Genomic DNA, 25225 nt, shown 5'->3' on the forward strand with positions numbered 1-25225 from the left:
CCCAAGCGGAAAAATCGAAATGGGGAAGAAAATTAAGGAAGGGAGAGCATTGGCCCCCTTCTCCTCTCGTCCTTCTCTCTCTGCTCCCGAGGCAGGGAAATCACAATTTGGCGCAGGCGCACTGGCGAGGCCGTCTGGCGGCGTTTGGGCCTTGGCGGGAGGGGGCGGTAGAGGTTGGAGCAAGCGAGCCTTCAGTGACGGCAAGATCTAGGGTACTTCCGAAGCAGGGTTGCTTATTGGCTTGGGGAATCCTTCCTGCTTAAGGCCATACTTCAGTGACCCGGAAGTGCTTCTGCCGTGACCTCCTCTCGTGGGAGGCTACCTCCCAGCTCGGCTATGCTTCTTTTCCCCATCTCCGGCCACGTCTGCAACCTCTGCATCTTCTTATTCATCTTCTTCTCCTCCGTACACATTTTAGTTCTGGAACCAGAAACCATGACTGAAGCTAAGCTGTCATTGTCCCTGGGCGGGTTGTGTCAACCACGTACTCCCCGTGCTCTACCCTTGTGTCAGTCTAGACCAAAATGCGTCTCCTGCCTACACTCATCTGCAAGTTGTTTTCCCCAGTTTTTGTACCCGTAGACTTAGCACGGTGGAACATAGTAAGTGCTTTTTCATTCTTATACTCCAGAGGATAAAAATAAGTTACATGGTTTTAGTTATTGCTTCTGTTGTTGTTTTCCCAGATCTAGGAGCTCCTATTGCAAATATTACTAGCCCTGTTTTGCAGAGGGGAAAACCGATAAAGAGAATTCTAGTAGTTTGCCAGTGTCGTACAACTACTTAGTGAGTAATAGATCACGGACTTACAAAACAATTCAGCGTTAACATTTGGGAGGTTTAGGTGAAATTAATAGCTGAGAATTAAAATGGTGCCTCCAGTCCTGACTGGCCTTCTTCAAGGAGACAGTACCACCATTTTTAAGACTTCCAATCTACTCAGGACATTCTTTAGGATTAAAGGTATCCAAGGACAGGGTTTTTGAGATCAACAGGGAAAAAAAACCCAACAAACCATGGAACGAAACTTACCATCACCACAAGAGACATATAAGGGGTACCGAGTGCAAAGAATCTTTCAGAAATATTTTTCCATTTATTAAGTTAAACCTTTCCAAAAGAAATTTTTAAAAATTAACATTTATTTTTAAAAATTGAGTTCCAAAATCTCTTCTGTCCTCCTGGCCCTCCCCCATACCTGGAGAAGGCAAGCAGTATGATAGCGATTATATATGTGAAATCATGCAAAATGTATTCCATACTGAACATATTGAAAAAGTTAAAAACACCAAGAAAAAAATTGAAAAGTATGCTTCAATCTGGGGTGTAAAGAATCTTCCACTGGACCTCAGGAGACCCAACATTAACTATACGCCCTGTAAATATAACTGAAAATCATGTAACTTGTCAGTCTCATTTGTAAAATGGCAGTTCTTCATCAGGTTTCTGTGAGGAAAGTGATTTTTAAATGTTAAATGTGCCATATAAATGTGAGTTGTTATTACAACTCTTCCAAAGACTAGACTTGTATTCTCCTGTTAATCCTTAGCTCTTTGCTCCATAGGTTATCTCTCCTCTGATCTTTCCTCCCGGGGTTTTAAGATAATCCCAGGAGCCTTAGCTTCTGGGACTTCCAGGTTTCCTCTGAGAGAGAGAGAGAGAGAGAGACTACTAACTGCCTCCAGCTATGGGAATGGGGTGGGGGGTGTCATCGGTTGTTGGTAGAACTGATTCTCTTCTTCATATTCCAGCCCTTTAGGAAAAGGGCCTCATTATTCAGGTCAGAATCCTTGGCCCTAGAGAGGAGTTTGCTCATCAGCTGAGTTACAAACTAGGACCTCACTGGGTGTAGTCAGCACTAAGTAGCCAACAGAGGCTCTAGTTCCATGCACACCCACCACATTGAGGATTGTAGACCAATCTGCCCCGACCTTCTGACCAGATAGACATATTTGATATCTGGAAGAGAGAGATTTGCTCCCATTTGAAAATACCTCTTTTTAACACTCCTGTAGAAAAACAAAAGACTTTGCCTTATGAGTAATTATCTACAAAGATGAGCTTAGCACAGTGCTTGGCACATAGAAGGTGCTTAAAAATGTTTATTGATTGATTATAAGGTTAAGGACTTATCTAGGAGGGGAATTCCCCTGGAAACCATAAGGTCTTGTTGACTTTGAACAAATTCAGACAAATTTAGAGATTAAGAAGAGAAAAGGGAGCCCTAATATGTGGGGATTAAAATTGTCCAACCTACAATAAGAGACTGAGGCAGGGCTGAGACAATGGCCCTTTATTAAAGGGTCCATGGTCCCCTCTAATGAAGAGGACCTCAGATCTTCCTCAGGATCTAAGATGCCTCTTTCTTCCAGGGCCTTTTTTGTAAGGTGTGATACCAGATTTGATATCTGAATGCTCTAAAGGAGTTGCACAAAATACAGAATCCCATTGGTTGATAGACCCTGTTTGAAGGACCAAAAAATGGTATATCAACTAGAAGTGGTATGTCAGCAGGGTTGACATTGGGTTGGGTCAAGCATGAGGGATCTCCACTAACTGGTCATAAGATGGTCACCTGTTCGTGAACAAGAGAGAGTGGTCCAGAGGTAAAAAAATAAGTGGGGGGAGGGCAGTTAGGTGGTGTAGTTGATAGAGCACCAGACCTGGAGTCAGGAGGACCTGAGGTCAAATCCAGCCTCAGACACATGACACTCACTAGCTGTGTGACTCTGGGTAAGTCACTTAACTCCAATTGCCTCAAAAATAAAATAAAATAAAATAAATAACTTGGGGGACTTTCCATGTAATTGAGTCATAGCCATGCTGGGCTTGGTAACCATAACAAGGAAAAACAAGGTTGGAGGGCCTCTAGTTAGCTTCCTATGATTAAGCAAGTGAACCTAAAATCTGCAGCTCACAGTTCTGGGGCCTAATACACAAACCTATAATCATTATCCCTATGGAATCATAGCAAACTGACTAATACTGATTGGAATAGAGTAGGGGTTCAAATGAATTATTTCTCACATTCTCCCCTCCCCCCTTTCGATTCACAGAAAGACCTTAATCTTTCTGTGAATCAATACAGTCAAATCGATACAGGGCAGTCTTCCATGGGCGATGCAAAACCAGAAGGGAATAGTCCCGTTACTGAGGCACAAAGGTGACATTAGAAAAGAGGGAAATTGGCACAACTTATACAGATCATGTTTCATTTGATTAAACATTAACTAAAAATACACTAAATATACAATAAATGTCTGAGGTGACTCTCACTGACCAAGAACCACAAGGTTCTTGTCAGGTACCTCCTAGTAATACTTGCCCTACAAGACAGGTAAATCAGGGGACAAACCAGGCATTCATTCATTCAAGAGCAGCAGTGCAAGCATTGTTTGCCTTACACACGGGTTCTGGAAATCTTTTCAATTTATGAAAATGATTCAAGAGGGGGCAGAGCCAAGATGGTGGAGTAAAAGCAGTGACTTGCTTGAGCTCTCCCCCAGATCCCTCCAAATACCTGTGAAAAATGGCTCTAAAGAAATTCTAGAGCAGTAGAACCACAAAAAGACAAAGTGAAATAAATTTCCAGCCCAAGACAGCCTGGATGGTTGATGGGAAACACGTGTTGTGCCAGGCTGGAAGAGGAGCATCGTTCATCGAGGGCTACACAGGCAATGATGGGGCCTTAAGAAACCTGGAGCAGGCCTCAGGGGACTGAATCAAGGGGAGCTATGGCAGTTTCCAGACTTCTCAACCCACAAACACCAAAGACAACTTAGAAGGTCAGTAGGAAAGGTCTTTCAGACTTTGGTGAGAGAGGAGCTTGGTCTGGCCCCAGTCCTAGTGCAGCCCCAGGGCCACCACTGCTTCTGGTGCTCTCGGCCCACAGATGGAGTGGGGACCAAGCAGCTGATCAGAGAGGGATTGCAGGGATCTCTTTGCTGGTGTTGAGGCAGGATTCCCTTGCTTTGCCCCTGCTTGGATCTGAGTTGCAGTCCTGGGTGCCAGTCCTGGAGTGAGGAGGAGCACTACAACAGTGGAGCTTGTGGCAGCAGTGAAGAGAGAATTGTTCTAACAGTTCCAAGGCAGAAAAGAGTGCTTGTGGTCACTCATAGACCAGAGCACAGGCCAGGAAAGGAGTAAACACCCCACCTTTGATCATTCCATCTTGGAAGAACTGAAAATTTATAGGTCCCTAGAAGTATCTCTGAAAACAGCTGCACAAAACCCTTGAAGCTTGGGACAGTACATTCTTCACACTGGAAACAGACCTTAACAAAGAGTTTAATAGTCAAGTAATTGGCTGGGAAGATGAGTAAACTGCACAAAAAAAAAAGTCAGACCATAGAATCTTACTTTGGTGACAAAGAAGATCAAAACACACAACCAGAAGAAGACAACAAAGTCAAAGCTCCTACATCCAAAGCCTCCAAGAAAAATATGAATGAGTCCCAGGCCATAGAAAAGCTCAAAAAGGATTTTGAAAAGCAAGTAAGAGAAGTAGAGGAAAAACTGGGAAGAGGAATGAGAGTGATGCAAGAAAATCATGAAAAATAAGGCAATAGCTTGCTAAAGTAGACCCAAAAAATACTGAAGAAAATAACACCTTAAAAAATAGCCTAACCCAAATGGCAAAAGAGGTCTAAAAAGCCAATGAGGAGAATATTGCCTTAAGAAGTAGAATTGGCCAAATGGAAGAGGAAGTCCAAAAGATCACTGAAGCAATTAAGTCCTTAAAAATTAGAATGGAGCAAATGGAAGCTAATGACTTTATGAGAAATCAAGACACTGTAAAACAAATCCAAAAGAATGAACAAGAAGACAATGTGAAATATCTCATTGGAAAAACAACTGACCCGGAAAATAGATCCAGGAGAGATAACTTAAAAATTATTGGACTACCTAAAAGCCATGACCTAAAAAAGCCTAGACATCATTTTTTAAGAAATTATTTTCTTGAATATCAGGGAGGAAAACTGCCCTGATATTCTAGAATGAGAGGGTAAAATAGAAATGGAAAGAATCCACCAATCACCTCCTGAAAGAGATTCCCAAAGGAAAACTCTTAGGAATATTATAGCCAAATTCCAGAGTTCCCAGGTCAAGGAGAAAATATTGCAAGCAGCCAGAAAGAAACAATTGAAGTATTGTGGAAACGCAATCAGGATAACACAAGATTTAGTAGCATCTACATTAAGGGACCACAGGGCTTGGAATATGATATTCCAGAGGTCAAAGGAACTAGGATTGAAACCAGGAATCACCTACCCAGCAAAACTGTGTATAATCCTTCAGGGGAAAAGTGTACATTCTGTGAAATAGAGGACTTTTAAGTATTCTTGATGAAAAGACCAGAGCTGAATAGGAAATTTAGGGACTTATTAAAATTGAGAACTGTTTACATTCCTACATGAAAAGATATTTGTAACTCATGAGACCTTTCTCAGTATTAGGGTGGTAGGAGAGAATATATATAGACAGAGGGTACAGGGTGAGTTGAATATGAAGGTATGATATCTAAAAAAAAAAATTAAGGAATGAGAGAGGAATGTACAGGGAGAAGGAGAAAGAGGGAGGTAGAATGGGGTAAATTATCTCACATAAAAGAGGGAAGAAAAAACTTTTACCATAGAGGGAAACAGGTGAATGGAAAACTTTTACCATGGAGGGGAGGGGAGAGGGAATGAATGAATCTTACTCTCATTGGATTTGGCTTAAAGAGGGAATAACATACACACTCAATTGGGTATGGAAATCTATCTTACCCAATAGGAAAATAGGAGGGAAGAGGATAGGAGGGGTGATAGAAGGGAATGCAGGTTGAGGGAGGGGTAATTAGAAGCAAACACTTTTGAGGAGGGACAGGGTCAAAGGAGAGAATAGAGTAAATGGGGGGTGGGATAGGATGAAGGGAAATATAATTCGTTTTTCACAACATGGCTATTATGGAAGTGTTTTGCATGACTACATATGTATAACCTGTATCAAGTTGCTTGCCTTCTCAATGAAAGTGGGTGGGCAGGGAGGAAGGGAGAGAATTTGGAAACTAAAGTTTTAAAAACGAATGTTAAAAATTGTTTTTACATGCAACTGGGAAATAAGATATACAGGCAGTGGGGTATAGAAATCTATCCTGCCCTACAGGAAAATAGGAGGGGGAGGGGATAAGAGAAGAGGGGGGTGATAGAAAGAAGGGCAGCTCAAGGGAAGGGGTATTCAGAATGCATGTCATCTTGGGGTGGGGGAAGGGGAGAGATGGGGAGAAAACTCAAGATCTTGTGGAAGCGAATGTTGAAAACTAAAAATTAGTTAATTAATTAAAAGATAAAATAAATGAGCATATTGAAGAGGAAAAAAGAAGAAAATGATTTGAGCAATTTTGACGAACAGCCACCCCATTATGGTCATGAGAGGCAATACCCTGCAGACAACATGAACAGATCTAGATGACTGTAGTATAGGGAGTGGAGGAAAATAAGGAGTTGGTTGAGTTCCATGAACAAAGGAATTATCATTGGTGGTGGTGGTGGTGGTGGTGGTGGATCAAAAGCCAAAGTAGGAGACTGAAAAGGAGGACTCGAAGTTCCAGTCACTGTAGGCTCAGGAATAGGTGGAATAGGAATCATTTGTGAAGGGGATGATGACGATGAAGATGTTGTGCTTACTCGTTGCATCTCATACAGTTGTCCAGTCTCTTAACATCCTCTGATGCAATGTTGTGGTCCTCTGGAGATCTCTCCTCTTAGGAATACCAGAATGAGTGGAGCTCTGGAGCAGCTTATTGTGCATTTGCTTCTCCAGTTCGAGTCACTTGCAGAGATCCCCTTCTCTGTTAAAAATCTCTGACAAAGCAGATCTGAATACAATTCTAGTTTGCTATGACAACAACCAGATCAGGTAGCAAGAGCTAGCTCAAACCTTAAAAGCACTAATATGAACATGAAAGAGAATTTACATTTTTAGGTTGGCAAACTCTAATAAGAACTGAAAAATTAAAAAAAAATTCTGAACCTTTTATATTTGTGATATGTAATTACCTAATCTTATTACAACTATTTATTAAAGCTAACAGAAAAATTTTCACTCTAGCTATTTTCTTTTAGCTGTTCTTCCCCTCCCACCCCCTTAGCAAGATGAGATTTTGCTAGGTGACTATTAACAGAACACTTTTTAAAAATAAGATGATGACCTCTGATACACAATGAATTCATTTAAAAGTTGCCCAAAAAATTGCAATTATAACAAAAAGTTCTAGTATGACATGTATAAATACATTGAGTAGTGGATTTCAAGGCAGTGTAGATCAAATAAGTTATTTATAAAAAAAACATGTTTGTCTTTCAAGACATGCTCAATATCCAGGTGGTAATAATAAACCCAAATAAAATTGACTTTTCTCATTTATGAGTAACATTAGATATTCTATCATTCTTTTTTTAAAAAACAAAAACTGAAGATGTTTCTATTTAAGGCTTTGTAATTAGTAGAACAACAGTTTGGTCCCATAAACTGTTCCATCAATACCCATTTATCCTCACATTAATTTTAAGAAGTTCTTAAATTGTAGGCTAAATAGTTCAAATCTTATACCTGTATCTTATTATAAAAGCTCAGATGTGTTCCAGTATTAACCTATGAAATAAGGATTTAATAATGTATTTATACTGATAACTTGCAATGTTTATAGAAATTTGCCATAGAAAGAAAAAGGGGACATTATACATTAAGGGAAAAATGCTTCCCTACCTTCATGTCAATTCTAGGCTAGAGTCACATAGATAGCCAATAGTATTGAACTAGGCTTAAAAGGTCAGATATTTGCCATTTAAGAGGAAATGTCATACTGGGGGAATTAAGTCAGGAAAATTCTGCCTTGCTTGTGCCAAAAGTTGTTCTCCTAGCCTTTCCCTATGAGAACTCCACCTGTAATTCATGGATGTCAACCCCAGAGGGTTACTGGCATCATGGGTCATTGGCCTAATAGAATTCCTTGATGAACATACCTGGGATCAGACCCAGAATAATATCAATGATAGTCCCATGAGTTCTAACAGCAAATTCCGATAATCATAGCTTCCTAGCTTTAGGTGGATTCAGCTATTAAGGATCACATATCCTTGATGTAGATGAAAAAAAGTTCAAGGTCTATAATTGTATATTTCTAAAACAAGCCACATTCTTAAGTCAACTCTGAAGGGGCTTCTTCCTTCTGGACGTGTCTCAGGTGCCAAGACTTACCACAAACTCAATATCAAGTAGAGCTATAAGAAAAATCATTATATTAAGAGTACACAATTCACCTGAAACTAGAGAGCACTTCAGTTACTGCATGATGAGGGTCTGAATTGGAAAATGAGTCTTTGTCTCTCTTAATATTATTAGATGTTTCAAACAATTTTTACATGTAAAATTCTTAATCCAATTTTGAAAATTTTGTTACATTTTTCACTGACATCTCCCACTAATCATATTATCACAATGAAAGAAGGTCATAAGGTGATTTCTCATAACCTAAATAACTCACCAGTTGTAAAGCTTCATGGTCTCTATTATCTGTGATTCAAATGACAATTCAAAATGATCCCTCACTATACTAGCTGTATACCGTACTATTACTTCATCAAAATCACCAGTAAGGTTCATCATCTTTTACACTTGCCGTTATCAATGGAAGTTGCTATGTGAGGAGAAAGGCACGGACTTAGCAGCACTAACTCTGTCTGATTTCAGGTATGAATCATAGCCAATAATATGACAGATGTCATAGCCAGCCTCAGAATTAACCAGGTGGGAAAATTTCTTATTTACCAACATGGGGATAGGGCAAGAGAATCCTACCTTCACCTTCGCAAGGTTGTTCTCTCAACTTTCCCAGGGACAGACAACCTCTCATAGTGGTCCTCAGACTGCAGGAGCACATGGCATTTCCCTTGAATAATGAACGAGCAGCCTTATTAGGGATCAGATACTTTATACCTGGATTCAAGATTCAGAATAGCAGTAAAACGAAGTCCCAAGAGACTCTTCCTCAAGCAGCAAAATTTCACTAATTACAGCTCAGGGCTACACAATTGTTATCTAGAATTTTTCAGCTATTCACAAATTTCATCTCTTCACAACTATCATCATGCTTTTCTCCCAAAAGTAAGTCACTATTATTATTTTCTAGTTTTAATATATGTAATATATATATACTCTAATAATCATATAACAGATGTATTTATAATGTAACAGTATTCAGATTGAAAAGAGGAAGGAACTTGCTTCCACAGCTTTTCTTAGCCTTCTTGCATTGAAAACATCACCAATCAGGTGATGATAATTTAGTTAAATACCTTTCAAACTTACTTCATAGAAAGTCATTTATCTTATTACCCCTGGCATTTTCATGCTAATCATAGTAGTTTATGTAGTACCCATGACATGCCAGGCTTTTTCTATATCTTGAAAGTTGCTTAAGCCTGTTTGTAGTAATGCTTTAAAATGTTTATAATTTCTCGATTTTGTTAACAATCCATGCTAATTAGAAAAAGTACTTAGAAATGGGATAGCATGTTTTTCAATTGTATTCCTATAAGGTCTGAACACTACAGCACTCATCTTTTCCATAAGCCAGGCACTGTGTTAAGCACTTCACAACTGTGAGTCTCTCCCAACAATCCTGGGAGGGAGGTGGAAATATTTATTATCCTCTTTGTAAGTACAAGGACTGATTAGATTCACTAATGTACTACCATTACAATATTTTTAACCCATTTAATTTTGATTTACAATGACTAGTGGCAATAAATGAACTTCATTTTGCACTAGATTCCATTATTTTTAGATGTAAACTTATATTTAAAAAAAATTTTTTTATAGTGACACTCCCAACTTCCCATTACTGCTTCTTTGTTTCTTTGAGTTAACCAAAGAGCTAAACCAATTCCTTTCAATTCTAAATTACTAACCCTTTAGCATAACTATTTAAACCATAGCAAAGAGATAATCCTTTATCAATCAATATGCATTTTATGAAATTTATTTTGTAGTCTTATATTGATTGGGGAAGGAGCACATGCAGCAACCATCAAAGGACATTGCTTTAAAAAAAAAATTCCTAAATCCTCTTTATTTCAATGGGCTCAGACCCTCTCTGAAATCTCCTTTCCAAAACTCCAGAAACCTATACTTTCAAACCCTGAATTTATACTTTACCCTTCTACTCATTCTTAACTTTTATTTCCTTATGCAACACTATTCTTTCTTTCTTCTACTTAATTCCTCTAGTAAACCCCTTTTTGGTTCTTTGGTGGTTATAAATGCATAGTTCACACCAATTCTTTTTTCCCCCTTTTTTTATTAATTTATTTTTAGTTTTCAACAATCACTTGCATATGCTTTTGAGTTTTAAATTTTTCTCCCCCACCTTCCCTGCCTCCTTCCCCAAGATGGGGTGCAATCTGATATAGGCTCTACATATACATTCCAATTAAACACATTTTCACATAGTCATGTTGTAAGGAAAAATTAGAACCAATAGGAGGAACCACAAGAAAGAGGAAACAAAACAAAACAGCTTTGACCTGCATTCTAACTCCATAGTTCTTTCTCTGAATGTGGATAACGTTTTCCATCATGAGACTTTCAGAGATGTCTTAGATCCTTGCATTGCTGAGAAGGGTTAAGTCTATCAAAGTTAGTCATCGCACAAAGTGGCTGTCACTGTCACACCAATTTCTTTTGTTTTTTCTTTCTTTTGGCTAGGCAGTGGGGTTAAGTGACTTGCCCAGGGTCACACAGCTGGTAAGTGTTATGTGTCTGAGGCCGGATTTGAACTGAGGTCCTCCTGAATCCAGGGCTGATGTTCTAGATCACTGCATCACCTAGCTGCCCCATTACACCAATTTCTTTAAGGGCTTTTGGGCAATTGGAATTAGTTACAATCGCGTAGGTTTTGTTAAGTGATGGGCAAATAGATTCAAAAACAACTCACTCAGCACAACAGATTCTTCCTTGTACAGTGTCACAGATTTCAGTAAGAAATCATCAATTCTTTCTCAAAGTTCACTTCTTTTATGCTGGAAAAGCATTCATCCAGCTATTTTGGTAATGCCCAAGAGGACTGGCCAAAGCCCAACTATGGCACAGGAACGTCACAGGTGTTGGTACTCTAAAAGGTTCTCTACCATTCTTCTCACAATAGTAAGTTACTGTTATTACTCTCTTCTTTATTATTCACTCTTACTGAAACACCGAATAGTTTTCTCAAAGGCAGCTTCCCTTTGGTGCTTGTTAACTGTGAATGATCCTGATTCCTAATTGCCTCTTTCTTTTACAAAGTTTGGTAGTTTCCAAAACTGTAGTTTCCCTGTTAGGAATTTTATGTTTGCCTCTCATCAAATGAGAAACCAATTTCCTAATAGTTATAAATGAACAGATATCCTTATTACACTAATTTAACTTTGAATTCACCTAAATGAAATATAGTTCAATAATTTAAAAATCTTAACTTCCACAAAGGCCAGTCACTGCCAAGACTTCAAATTTCAGGGTCCAATATCATCAGTATACTCATGCTTTAATATATATTTGACAATGATTTGAATTAGAAAGATGCTTTTATTTATAGTGTAATAATTTCTTGATTTAAAGTTTCTATTTTTATTAAAGCACAGCTTTGACTTCATATAGAGTTAGCAGAAATTGTACTACTTAAAACTATCTGATGAAGATTATACTTTTCTGAATAGCTCAGGGTATAACTTTTTCTCTATTTCCTTTCAAATCAGTCAAAAATTTAGTCCATTTATTTTGTTTTTTCTTAACCTATAAAATATTTATTTGTCCTGAAATAAGTTGCAAGTTTTGCTTTTCCCTCTCAAAATTTCAGTATTTTATACTTTCATAAGCTATATGCCCATTTTATTTTGGTCTTTTGTAATATGAACACTCTCTATTAGGTGTACATGCAATTAATTTATTCCTATATCTTTCTTTTTTATATTCTTATTTAATTCTATCTTCAATAATTCTCTTCCCAAAAAATAATAATTCTTTCCCTAACTCACTATAGCCTTATTTATACGATTTGAACTTATTTTCACTAAACAATTGATTTCAGCACAAGTTTTACTGTGTTTTAATTTACCTAAACAATTAATTTAAACCAATAGTGTCATTAAATTACACTTAACCTTCAGTTGCTTTCTGATTTCAAAACAAGCTTTTCATTTTGGGGAGCACTTTGGGGTTCACCTTCAATCTGAAGTCCCAATCAGGACTTGCTTAGTACCCTCAGGTTGGTTGTTTAAAAGCAATAAACAAAACAAAAATAAATCAATAAATAAAAAGTAAAAGCAATAAACAACAAGAAGGGTAAATGAACTTCATTTCCACCCACTTTTATTCTTTTATGAAAATGGTCCAAAATTTCCTTATTCTGCTTTCTAATAATAAAAATTCCTTCCTGCAATAAACCTATCCCAACCTTAAGTACAGTTTTTTAAGTGTATCTTTATTCTACCCTTAAATTAAAACCAATTTCACATATTGATACCCCAAAACTTCAGACTTAGGGACTGACTAACTGAAATTTCTTCAGACTGAGCAAACATGTTTCCTTTTAAAATTCTGAGTGGTGGAATTATTTAAGCTCACAAGAGTTTTAATCTAATTTCTCTTATACTATTTCCTAAGTTTTTCTTATTTTAATACTTCCTTGAATTCCTATTTCACTGGATGTCTCCTGAACAGAACTCATAATTAATAAAACAGTTCTGAAAATTAGAACTTCAGCTTTAAATCAATCCCTAGTCATTTTAAAGGTCCCATTAAGGAATAACTGAACTGGTTATATGGAATAACTGATTGTTATTGTTGTTTTCATTAAACTCTAGCGAGTTTGCTAGTACCCCATAGGCTCATCAAAATACTTTATAAAGACATCCACATTAAAATTTAGAAATAAAAGAAATTTGATTATTTTTTTTTCACAAATCTGGTTTTTGCATATCAGTTTTCAGTTTCTTTCTTTCTTTTTTTGGTGAGGCAGTTGGGGTCAACTGACTTGCCCAGAGTCACACAGCTATTAAGTGTTATGTATCTGAGGTCAGATTTGAACTCAGGCCCCCCCTAACTCCAGGGTTGGTGTGCTATTCCCTGCGCCACCACACTGCCCTGTCTATTAATTTCTGTATCTGCTTTTCATCTCTACCATCTCCAATATGGCCAATGTTGCAAATAGAGGAAAAAAGAGATATTTGTCTTCTTTTAAGGCTTTTTTTTTTTGAAAGTTTTAGAAAAGTTTGTTTTGGTTGATCACGGCAAAAGAAAAGGCATAGTTAAAACACCTGTTAGCTGTGGGTTAGCACAACACACAAATAGCACAGCACAAATAAAACAGACACTTATTTCCCATTCTCTTAAAGATTTTCCTAGCTGTATAAGGTCCCTTTCTATCTGAAGTAAAGAATCCACTATTCTTAAACTTAGTTTCATCATTTATAAAATGGACGTACACAGAACATATAACATCAAATCAGGCCTGAACTTCTCTGAAGTTTTTCTCTGAGATTTTGAAGTCAAGATCTTAACCTGTCTCCTTTATTAAATATAAAACTTATGACCATCTTGCAGCTGGGGTCCTGCTGTCAGCCTACAGTAATTCTTCTGCTTCCCAATTATGTTAATGCTTTTAGAATCTTATCAATAAAAAATATAATTTAGTAACAATACAGAATTGCTTTAGTCTAATTTGCCAATTGGTTTCACCCATTTAAAGTGTACTTTGTACTTAGAACAAGTCCCTAATAGATAGAAGAGCTGGTTAAAGTTCCATTCCTCTAGACTTTTTGCCAAAGTATAATCACAGAAAGAAAAACTGAGAATGATGAAGAATTTAGAAATATCAATAGTTCATTTGTTCTAAGCTAATTTGGGGAGATTGTTCAGTAAAATTCCATAACTTTCTAAGTAATCAGAAGTTCCATGCTTTGGCCAAAACAATCCCCTAAGCCCTTCATATTCTTAAACCAAACTTTACATAGCTTACTAGCTCTTTCTTTAGTCATCCCTGGATAGGGAATCCACCCTTGTCCCAATGGGGATCCTGTAGGATGCATTTATCCTCTTATGCCCAACCCCATCTCTCCTGGGGTCATCCCCAACCAGGAGTGGCACCCCAGAAGTGGAGGAACTTATCTTGAAAGAATCGGACTAGATTCCGAAGGTACCCACCTTTTGGCTTATTCCATCTAAAAAGTTCCCCATTGAAGACACTAGACATGGCTCCCTGCTTCGATTATGGATCGAGGGAGGCAATCTTCTATCTGCCCAAGTTCTGCCTATATGGAAGTTCGTTTCCTACACCTAACACTGTAATATTCAGGGATTCGTTTTGGCAAATTCTCCAGTACTTCCTATTCTTAATCTTTGGGCTTAACCTCTAGAGTCCTCAGATCAGTCAACTAGGGCCCAAAGGTCTTTCATAAGTGATTATTCAGCAAAATTTATACCTGCTTTCCTTTAAAACTTCCTAAAAATTGAGCTTTGATTGTCAATAACTGACTTAATCCTATGAATATAAGTGATGATAACCTTACTCTTTAAATAAAAAGGAGCCTTTTCCTCTCCTCATCTCTGTAAACTAAAATGAACCTTCTTCTCAGGTCAGAAGGGATTGAAATTGTTTCCAGGGTGGTCACATGCCTTGACAGCTTACCATTGAGGTGGGGAATCTCTCCTTAGGCTGTCAGGTCTAGCTCAAATTAGTGCTCCGTCCAGATGGTGTCAGAGTGGAGAATCACTCTCCCAATCCCTACCCTTCCAGGGACTGATCATAGAGTCCTCTTAGATGGATTCTTCACCTGGCTGTGAGCCACTGAAATGAGTTCCCCCTCAATTAGTTTGGGAGGTTTTTCTACTGATGACAAAAATGATTCAATTACTCCTTGATAAAAGAATTTAAAGGCAAAAAATCAAACCCCGAAGTTCTTAAATTAGCTAGGTGAGATTGTATGCTGTCTTGGGGAGGGAGGAGGGAACAGAGGGGGAGAAAATTTAAAACTCAAAAGATTATGGAAGTGATTGTTGAAAGCTAAAAATAGGGGCAGCTAGGTGGCTAAGTGGAGAGGACCTGAGTTCAAATCCGGCCTTAGACCAAACACTTCATACTAGCTGTGTGACCCTAGGCAAGTCACTTAACCCCAATTGCCTAAAAAACCAAACAAAAAAAACCCCTAAAAATAAATTAATAATAAAATAAAATTAGCTAGGTGGCTAGCTGGCTGAAAATGAGGAACCAGAGATTCCATGGCTGAATCTCCCTGGTCTTAACAAAATAAAAGTAAAGAGAATGGAAGAAAAGAAAAAAAAACAGTAGCCTGTGTATAAAAAGTTAAAATTATGTCCATATAATTTTTATAAAAGTAGAATTTGACTGCTCCAGAGCTCATACATTTAGACAGATTAATCACAAATTCAAATAGTCCCTCTTAACCCGGTTAGGGACCCTTCCTAGAGAAAATAAATTTAGGGCAAATCAAGACAGGCTCACCAATCTTGAAGAGATTTACCTCAGGCTTAGAGAATTTGGATGCAGACAGCAGGGGGAGTCCCACCTCCCAGGGCCAGTGTCGGTGGGGGAGCCGAAGTGAAGATTCATCCTGGTATGCACTTCCTTTCTGGGCCCCTTGCAGGGACTGGCCTAAAGAGGTTGGGGTGCCAATAATGTCCAACCTACAATAAAAGAGACTGAGGCAGAGCCCTCAGTCAATGGCACTTTATTGAAGGGTCTGTGGTCACCTATTTAATGAAGTGGACCTCAGATCTTCAGGATCTAAGATGCCCTCTTCTTCCAGGGCCTCATTTTTATAAGACTTGATACCAGATTTAATACCTGAACACTCTGAAGGGGTTACGCAAAATACAGAATCTCATTGGTTGATAGACTTTGTTTCAAGGGCCAAAAAATGATGCATCAACTAGAAATGGTATGTTAGTAGGTGGGTCTTGGGTTGGGTGAAGCATGAGAGATCTCCACGCAGTGGTCAAAAGATGGTCACCTGGTCATGCTGGACAAGAGAGAGTGGGCCAGAAGGACAAAAATAAGTTGGGGGACTTTCCATGTAATTGAGTCATCTCAGCCATGCTGAGGGCCTCTAGTTAGCTTCCTATGATTAAGCAAGTGAACTTAGAATCTGCAGCTCACAGTTGTGGGGCCTAATATACAGAACTTATAATCATTACCCCTGTGGAATCATAACTGATGCCATACTGATTAATACTGATTGGACTAGAGTCGGGGTTCAAATGAATTATTTCTCACAAATAATTGGTACTTTGTAAACCATAAAGTGCTATGGCAAATTTGAGTTGTCATCGTATGTCCTGCCTCCTTCAGTAATTCAAACAATTAAAATGTCAATTGTGTTAAATCCACATAGGAAAAACTAAGTGGATAAAGAATAACTATTTGCCAGGCTATGTTCAATGGACAATCCACTGAGTTTGTTCTCTCTCTCTCTTTCTCTCTGTATACACACACACACACACACACACACACACACACACACATATGTGTATGTATAAGTGTATTACATATGTGTGTATCTTGGATAGGCATTACAAATGAACAATGAACTGGTCCCAGGATTGAATAGAAGAAAGAAAGTGAGTTGAATCACATTTGAGAAACTATGCATCACTCTCAGTGATCCCAAGATACTCTCTAAAACAAAAATTCATCTTTTGAAGACACCACTATTCTCCCAGAGACTCTAAATGGGGGTGAACCATAAAAGACTACAATCTCCAAAAGATTATAATTTCAAGTTACCCAAAGGACAATGAAGAGATGAATGGTAAGCATAAATAGATTATAGTGTATTACCAGAGATGACTTCACACAAGAGAGGCATAAAACTCATCATTCAGGATATATGTGTGTGTGTGTGTGTATATATATATGGGAGAAAAGAAGTTAGTAGGACCATCACATTAGTAAGAATGAGGGATAACAAGGGGATAACCCACTTACATCAGTACCACATAATGTTAAAAGATGTACAGGAAGGCCCCTGGTGCATTAGTGGATTCTTTACAGAGTATTTATGGGAGAACACGGACAGAAGTATAGATAGGTTGTGGTTTGCACTATTGGAAAGAGTGTCTACATTGATGAGATCTTGGACTTATTGAAGTATTATCTGCCTTGACTTTTGACCTCCAAGATGCTCTCCCAGCTTTCTCAATGCCAATGGTACTTGGCTCACCTCCTCTCAGCACTACCTTTTACCATCATCCTCAGTACCTGGATGATCCTTCTAACAGCAAGACTCAAAGTTCCTTAACTTCCTTGATTCCTATGACTTTCATTGTCCACACTGCTTCAACTATCTAATGTTGGGTCCAAAATTGTCCATCCTACAACAAAAGAATCTGAGGCAGAGCTCCAAGACATAGCACTTTATTAAAGGGTCTATGGCCCCCTCTACGGAAGTGGTCTGAAGATCTGAGATGCCCCTTTCCCCTATGGTCTTAGTTTTATAATGTCTGATACCCAGATGATACAGGAGAGGCACTATAAAATGCAGAGCCTCATTGGTTAATAGATCTTGACCCTGACCATCCAGATGGCTCTACACAACATACAGAATTCCATTGGTTGACAAATGAGCTGATGAGCAGACCATGACAGACCACCTATCTTGACCTTTCAGGAGGTCCTACTGAGCCAATAAGCATACCTATGGGCTGGGCTGATAAACAGATGTCAAAACATCTACATGGGCCAGTAGAAAGACAGGCCACAGGCCAGCAAACAGGATCATTTATTGGCCAAATGCTTATGGCCATGTCTCCATGTTAGGCAATAGAGAGATGACCACTGCAGAGGGGCAATAAAAATAGTTGGAGGACTTTCCATGTCATTGAGTCACCTTTGCCATGCTGAGTTTGGTCACCATAACAAGGAAGAAACAAGGGTGGAGGTAATCTAGTTAGCTTCTTATGATTAAGCAAGTGAACTTACAATCTGCAGTTCACAGATCTGGGGCCTAATAAACAGAATTTATAATTACCATCTCTATGGAATTATATCAAGCTGATTAATACTGATTGGAATAAAATAGGGCTCTAATCAATCATCTATCACACTTAAACCTCACCATTACTTGAGATTACTCCATCTCCAAGATTCTGAACTCTGAACTTCCTCTGACAATCTGATGAGTGTCAGACAACACTTAGAAGTTGTTTTAAATTACATTTCAAATTACATTTTTCCTGTTATTAATGATTTGGAGCATTTTTATATGACTTTTGTAATTTGAATTTTTTTCCTTTAAGAACTCCCTTTAACCATTGATCTAGTAACAGCTCTTGGTCTACTATATAATTTATATATATCTTTGATATCAGAATTTTATCAGAGAAATTTGCTGCAAAATAATTTCCCCAGTTCACTATTTCCATTCTAATTTTAGCTGCATTGATTTTGTTTGTGCAAAAGCTTCTCAGTTTAATATAATCAAAATTGTCCGTTTTATTTTCTGTGATCTTCTCCATCTCTGGTTTGGTCATGAGATTTTTTTTCCCCTAACCATAGTTATAAAAGTTATCCCCTTCCTTGCTCTAGTTTTTTTTTTTTTAATGATGTGACCTTTTATATCTAGGTTATGTATTTTTTGGCCCTTATTTTGGTATATGGTATCTATCAGGTTTTTTTTTTTTATAACTAGGCAGGGCACTATACTAGAGACTGGGGATGGAAACATGAAATGCTGAGATACTGAATAAGTGCTGAATGTGTGCTAGTCTTATTTCTAAGATAAGATTGTGTCCTCAAGGACTTATCATTCTCATGTTTCTTCCTCATTTCCTAGCACAGGGCTGGACAGAACCTAAATTCTCCATAAATACTTCAGGATTTATTAGGAAAAGAAAAGAGTGGTATATGGAAAAGGGTCTCTTCTACTTTAAGATCTGCAACCAGTAGGCTGATTGGACCTAACAAGCTTCATAAGAACCATCTGTGAGGCTGCCCTGCCCTGTGATAAAGGGGGGAATGGAGTAGGTGCGAGCACGGAGGCAGCGTAGCTGAGGGAGCAGAGACAGAAACGCCAGGCAGGATGGAATGACCAGGGTGTTAAGAGGGATAAGAAGGCTGGCAGTTCTGGGGTGAGGTCAGGCAATGGAAGCTAAAGCTACTTCCTGATCCCTGGCTTCTTTTTACCTCCAAGTTTCATAGAGCCCCAGGAGATGGGGATGATGGCGCCTAAGAGAGGAGAGGATGACCTCTGAACATTAAAAACCTCATAGTTTAGGATCAACCTTGGCTTCATTTATCTCTGTATTCATTATGCCTTTGGTGATTCCTACTCTGTGCCCCATACCTTAGGTCTGTGGGGGAATACAAAAGAACCTACAGTTTATCTGAGGATAGAAGGTCTACACCCCTAACAAAACCAGGCAGATGAGTGGTTGAAGGAGGGGGATACACAGAGGGTACAGCAACTGGAGCTCAGAGGCTGGGGAGATCCCTGTGGGCCAGGGTCGTCAGGGAAGCCCTTACCTGGCTCCCCTCTTCTTCTCACAGCCTTAGGTGCCCTCAAAACTCCCTCCTCAAGCATCATGCCTCTAACCAGCGTCAGCCGAAAGGCTGAAAAGTCCTTGGCTGTGTTCTGGGGTAAGTAGGATGGGATTCTCCTCCTGGAAGAGTCGGGGGGCGTTGGGTGGGGTTCCTGGGCTTGGGGATAAAGAGAATTCTTCTTCTTCGCTTCCTCTTGGGATTTCCTTTATCTCTGCTCGGTTCTCAGCACTGGGAATAGAAAGCCCTCTGGGGCAAGAATTGTTGATTGATGGCTAGAGTTCCATATTTGCTGACCTAAAGTGGTAGAAAAGAGGACATGGGGGAGGGAAGAGTAAAGGGGGAAAGTATTCTTCATAGCCACCCTTCCCCAGTCTCTCTTCCTCAGGCTGTGAGTTGAACTGGGATAATCGCTCATATACTTTTGATCCCTTGGAAGATGAGAACTGTGACCGTAAGTTAATGCTGAACCTGGTGAGTGACAACCCAGTCTGACTAGGAAGTTAGAGGAGAGGGTTGCCTTTATCCTAGGGATGATGGGAGTGGGACAGAGGAGGTGGGGAGGAAGAATGGGGAGGAATCCTGAATAGGAAAGAAAAGTGTTCCTGAGGCCCGGATAGGTAGATGTCCAGGGCAATGGGCAGTAGTAGGAGGAAGCTTGAGTATGCTCCCACACCCCCTTGCAGATCTGCCTAGGGGAGACGAAAAATGATGAGGTGAACATAGTGGAGATCATACCACCCCCTAATGAGGATGGCAAGGAGAGACGACCATTTCCCTTTGCCACACTGAAGCCCTCAGTCTTGCCCATGGTAAGCCACCCCATGACCCATCAACTGACAGGGAGGGATGGGTAGGGACTGAGACAAGCTACTTTCTCCAAAATTCCACCCTTAGAGATTCATATCTTTAAGTCAAATATTGCCAGTCCCTTTAAAATGCAAGGCTTCTGGGAGGGGTAATGCTTTCAGTTATTCCTACCTTAGTATGAGTAAGCCATCAGTGCAGGAAATAAGAGGGACACTGGGTACTTGAGGAAGTAGAGAGGATGAAGGAGGCAAAGGAAAAGAGCGGAAGAAAGAACTATGATTAAGATGGCTCCTGACTTCCCTTTCAGCACAAATACAGGGTTGTCTTAGTGTACTTTTAAGCCTTAATAGCTTTAAATAATAGTTCCAGCTCATAAAATAACAGGGTAAGCTATTCAAGCTAACTTTGGGGATACCCTGTAGCCAGACTGACCAACTTCCCCTACTTTTCTCTAAAGCTATTTCTTAGCAAAACCAGGAGCTTTAGAGTAGTAGGTAGGGGCAGGAAACCTGAGAAATTCTGCTTCCTGGTTGCTTCCTTTTTTCAGGTCAACATTTCAGGAATGGAGCTCAATCCACCCATCACTTTCTACCTTAGGCGTGGCCCAGGGCCTGTCTACATCAGTGGCCGTGATCTTACTGGTAAGTCAGGCAGGTAGAGTGTGAGGTTGCCATGCTAGGTCCATAACAGGCAATGGCAACTGGGTTTCCCCATTGTCCAAGAAACTTTAGTCTGAGATTCAGAGCTCTCCCCAATCTGGCTTTAATCTGTCTTTCTAACTCTATCTTTTTTTTTTGTTTTGTTTTTAATTTTTTAATTGTTTTTAATATTTTTTAAATGATTTTTTTTGGGGGGGTTTTGTTTGTTTTTAGGCAATTGGGGTTAAGTGACTTGCCCAGGGTCACACAGCTAGTAAGTGTCATGTGTTTGGTCTGAGGCTGGATTTGAACTCAGGTCCTCCTGACTTCAGGGCCAGTGCTCCACAGCTAGGCCACTGCGCTACCTAGCTGCCCCCAACTCTATGTTTAAACTCATTCTGAGCCTCAACCTCCCCAACAGAGCTTATACAATTCTGCCTTCAAAGTCTTCATTCTGGCTTTTTCTCCTTCCTGAAAAGCCCTCCCCTCTGAGTCTTCCTAAAGTCTTCCCCTCCCCTCCCACATACCCAACAGGTACAAATGTACACACATACACATATGTACACATACACATGTGGATACAAATACATGCATACATATGCACTTGTAGCCTTCCTCTAGGAAACTTTCCATGACTCCTGCAGCCCACCGCATAAAGTCCTGTGGCACTTGGAACATGTTGCTTTTTATTTATTCCCATTTCATGTGTATGTGTCTTCCTTTTCAACATCCATTTATCAAGCACCTAGCATGTGTAGAAAGCACTGTCTTAAAGGCCATGGGAAGATGCCTATATTTGTGCCCTCAAAGTTTTACTGATCCTTTGGTCTTCTTCAGCACGTAGCATAGTGCTGGACATACCGGTGCTCCATAAACATTTTCTTGGCTGATTTTTTTTCTTTTTTGCTTTTACAGAATTTCCCCATGTATCCATCCCTTCCCTCCTCTTGAAAAGCCATCCCACATAACAAAGAAACTTAAAAAGAAAAGGAGGAAGGTGAGGGGGGAGAGCCGGGATTAGTAAAACCTGTCAGTACATAAAAAAACCAAAACTCACAATATATGCAATATTCCACACCCATAGACGACCTCCTTGCCTAAATACACACACACACACACACACACACACACACACACACACACACACACACACACCAGCAAAGGTGTGGAGAGAGGTATCTTTTCATAGCTCTTCGAGACCAACACTGTTCTTTGTAATTTTGTAATATTCATTTTCAATTATTTTGTGTTGTGGTGGTCATTGCATATGCTGTTTTCTTGGCTCTGCATCAGTTCATTCACATCTTTCCAAGCTAATTGGTTGATTCTTAACACTGAGGAAGAAGAAAGGGTTTTTGGGAATGCAAGTTCTTGTGGTTCCATTCCTGCAGTGCGTTTAGACCCATCCTGGGAGGAAGAAGGGAATAAGGAGGATGAAAAGGAGATGGAGGAGGCTGAGGAGGAAGAAGGAGATGATGATGATGACAATGACGATGACAATGATGATGACGACGATGACGACAGTGATGATGATAATGAGGATGAGGATGACGAGGATGACGATGAAGATTCTAATGAGATATCCTTGGAAGAGACTTCTCCACCTAAGCCAGCCAAGCGACGGGCCTCCAAAAGTCAGACTGGTGTCGCAAAGGTGAGAGCAGAGTTCCTGGACGGTGTCTGGGGTAGGGGGCTTAAAAGAATAAGGGCAGGGGCTCATCACCTTGGTTCTACATTATGTACAGCCTATGGGGCCAATGGTCTCTGTGGACAAGACAATGTGGAAAGAGCTTTGGATTTGGAGCTAGAGGCAAAGTTCAACCCCTGGCTCTTCTGTTTACTCCCCATGTGGCACTGAACAAGTCTGTAAAAAATATATAACATCTATAGATGCGAATGAATGGATTGCCCTAGAACTTGAAGGTCCCATCATGCTTTAAATCCCTTTCCATCTAAAGGACTCATCATGTGATGGGCAGAGTTGTTGGACTTGGGGTCAGAAAGATGCAAGTTCCAATACCAACTTTGACCCTGACAAGCTGTGTGACCAGAGGTGTAACCTCTCGGAGCCTCTGTTTCCTCATCTGTAAAATGAAAGGGTTGGCCTAGCTGGCATCTAAAGTCCCTTTCAGCCCTACATTCTATGATCCATGACCAATGGAATGCTTGAGAATAAGGTGCTGCCAAGATACCCAGAAATGGAAGGAAGAGAACCTCTAGTTCATTGCTGTAGAGTGGTCTTGGCTAGAGGCCATATAGTCCATCCTGGCTACTGCTATTTTCTTTAACTGCAGAAAAAGAAGCTGGAGGAAGAGCAGAGGTGAGCCTGAGGCAACTAAGAGGTGTTAGAGTCTAGGAGGGAGTGTTCTCCCAGACCTTGCCCACTCCTCCAAATTGTCACTTCTCCTCCCTTCCCCCAAACTGTCCAAAGTTCAATTCTTCCTGACTGCGGGTGCCAAAAGGTACCGGTATGAGACCCCATTCTCTCTTCTTAGAGTCCCATTGCTGAGGAGCCTTGAAATGAAGGTAAGAACCAAAGGAGAAGATGGCAGGGGTTATGTGAAGGTGGGGTCCGATGATCTGGGGTGGGGAACACAAAGCCCTTTTTTTTCCCCCAACAGGCCAAAGGCAAGAAGGCAAAGACAATACTCAGGAAATAAGGGCAACGTGCAAGAGAGGTAGTGAAGGTGAGTGAGATGTAAAGTCTGACCAAAAAGGAATGAGTGAGATGCCTCGGTTTGCCCCAAGGTCTGATGCTGGGCTGAGTTATGTCCCCAAGGAAGAAGTTTGTGGAAGAATAGAAGAATGCCATGCCCCTGTTCCCTTCCCTGCCCCTTATGGAGTCTAAGGTGTGGCTGGCTGTAGGATGTGCCCAGAGGCTGAGACTGTGCTGGGGAACTGCTCTTCTCCCATTGCCCCTCTCTGCCACAGGCTCTCTTTGGTTTTTACAGGGTCAAGAAAGAGCAAAACAGGAACTGGGAAGAAAAAAAAAATAAAAATAAATTTTTTTTCTGGAACTCTGGCTTCTCGGGCTATTTTCCCCTCTCCAGACCATCACTCCACCTGGCTGGCCACAGCCTTTTCCGTCATGCTTACAACTACATGCAGTTGACCCGGACATCCAGTAGAGGTCAGGTCTGTGCTGCTGAAATGCCAAAGCAAGCTGCTCTTCTGGCCTGGCCCTGCTCCACATTCTGAGCAATACCTTGTGACTGACCCCTTCTCTTCCACCTGAAGCCCCCCTGGAGGCAGAGCAATCTTGGCGGCTGACCCCTAGCCCTTAGCTGTCTCCATTTTCCACTTTCCCAAACTCTCCTCTCTTTCTGCTGGAACTCCTCGTTGATACCAGACAGGTTTTTGTTTTTTGTCTTTTTCATAAACTCTGCCCCCTGCCCTACCTTTGTGCCTCCCCTATCCTTGAGTCCTTCCCTGCTTTCCTTAGTAGACATCCAGTAAGCCCAGATCTCTTCTTCCCAACTCCTCATTAACAGAGACTGATTGAAAAAAGAGGCTGAGGTTTCTCCCTGCTTACTCCAGGCAGGCATGATTAATCCAACAGAGATTCCTGGTTCTGTGCTAAATGCCCAAAGACCTATAAAAGGTGGCTTAAGGACCCAGGGCCATGAAATGGGAGTGAAAAAAAAAGCCAAGGGGGGGTGGTATAGATGAAGCCTACAGCAGTCCAAAGGAGAATTGGGTCAGTATGGGCAGGGTGACTTAAGAAGACTTGGGGAAGACAGGATAATTGAAGAAGGGTTATTTTCTGGAGAGGGAAGGAGGAGGGTATACCTGCTAGTGAACTAAGAGATAGGAGTATAAAAATTGTGTTACAGTCTCTCTCAGTCAGTGGAGGGGGTTTATGGAAGATAAGTCTGGGACCAGGCTTGATTGCCAGGTTAAATGTTAGGTCTAGCTTTCTTACCTGTCTCTAGTTGTGCTTTGTACATACAGGGACACCTGTAGTCTACACCTAGATTTCTAGGTGAGGAAGAAACTGAAGCAAAGGGGCTAGAAAGAGTGTGTCTCTCTCCCCACCCTTCCCAATCTAACCACTAAAGTATCACATGAACGCACCTATACCCTTGCCCCTGTACCTATGAATGCAGGCACAAGTAGACTTCTAAAAGACTGGGCCCCAGCTAAACCAGCCTTCCCCCCCTCCTTTCCAAACCAGAACAGCCCTGAATAGGGGGACACAATAGGGGAT

The 25225-nt window shown here is 40.3% G+C and overlaps 1 protein-coding gene across 3 annotated transcripts; it reads left to right on the plus strand.

Annotated features, from left to right (window-relative positions):
* On the plus strand, positions 1-24035 carry NPM2 (nucleophosmin/nucleoplasmin 2). Of its 3 annotated transcripts, XM_078149632.1 has the most exons (10): positions 1-602; positions 19580-19669; positions 19959-20044; positions 20257-20382; positions 20928-21021; positions 22410-22672; positions 23313-23338; positions 23514-23544; positions 23640-23705; positions 23970-24035. In XM_078149632.1, exons 2-9 carry the CDS (start codon positions 19615-19617, stop codon positions 23676-23678), a joined length of 720 nt encoding a protein of 239 aa, XP_078005758.1. In that variant the 5' UTR covers positions 1-602; positions 19580-19614; the 3' UTR covers positions 23679-23705; positions 23970-24035. The 3 variants fall into 3 exon arrangements, 2 of the variants coding, with proteins under 2 accessions (XP_078005758.1, XP_078005759.1); XR_013484601.1 differs by lacking the exon at positions 23313-23338; XM_078149633.1 differs by lacking the exons at positions 23313-23338; positions 23514-23544.
* The last annotated feature ends 1190 nt before the right edge of the window (positions 24036-25225 follow it).

This window comes from Phascolarctos cinereus, unplaced genomic scaffold, assembly GCF_003287225.1.
Source record: "Phascolarctos cinereus isolate Bilbo 61053 unplaced genomic scaffold, phaCin_HiC Scaffold_2;HRSCAF=192, whole genome shotgun sequence".
In the NCBI taxonomy this organism is placed as follows: Eukaryota; Metazoa; Chordata; class Mammalia; order Diprotodontia; family Phascolarctidae; genus Phascolarctos; species Phascolarctos cinereus.

Bases quoted from the DNA above. Each gene is read 5' to 3' on its own strand.
- NPM2 (XM_078149632.1), top strand. From the start codon at position 19,615: ATGCCTCTAACCAGCGTCAGCCGAAAGGCTGAAAAGTCCTTGGCTGTG. The intron at 20,383-20,927 runs GTAAGCCACCCC...TCCTTTTTTCAG, and splicing joins AGCCCTCAGTCTTGCCCATG to GTCAACATTTCAGGAATGGA. The intron at 23,339-23,513 runs GTGAGCCTGAGG...CTCTCTTCTTAG, and splicing joins AAGCTGGAGGAAGAGCAGAG to AGTCCCATTGCTGAGGAGCC.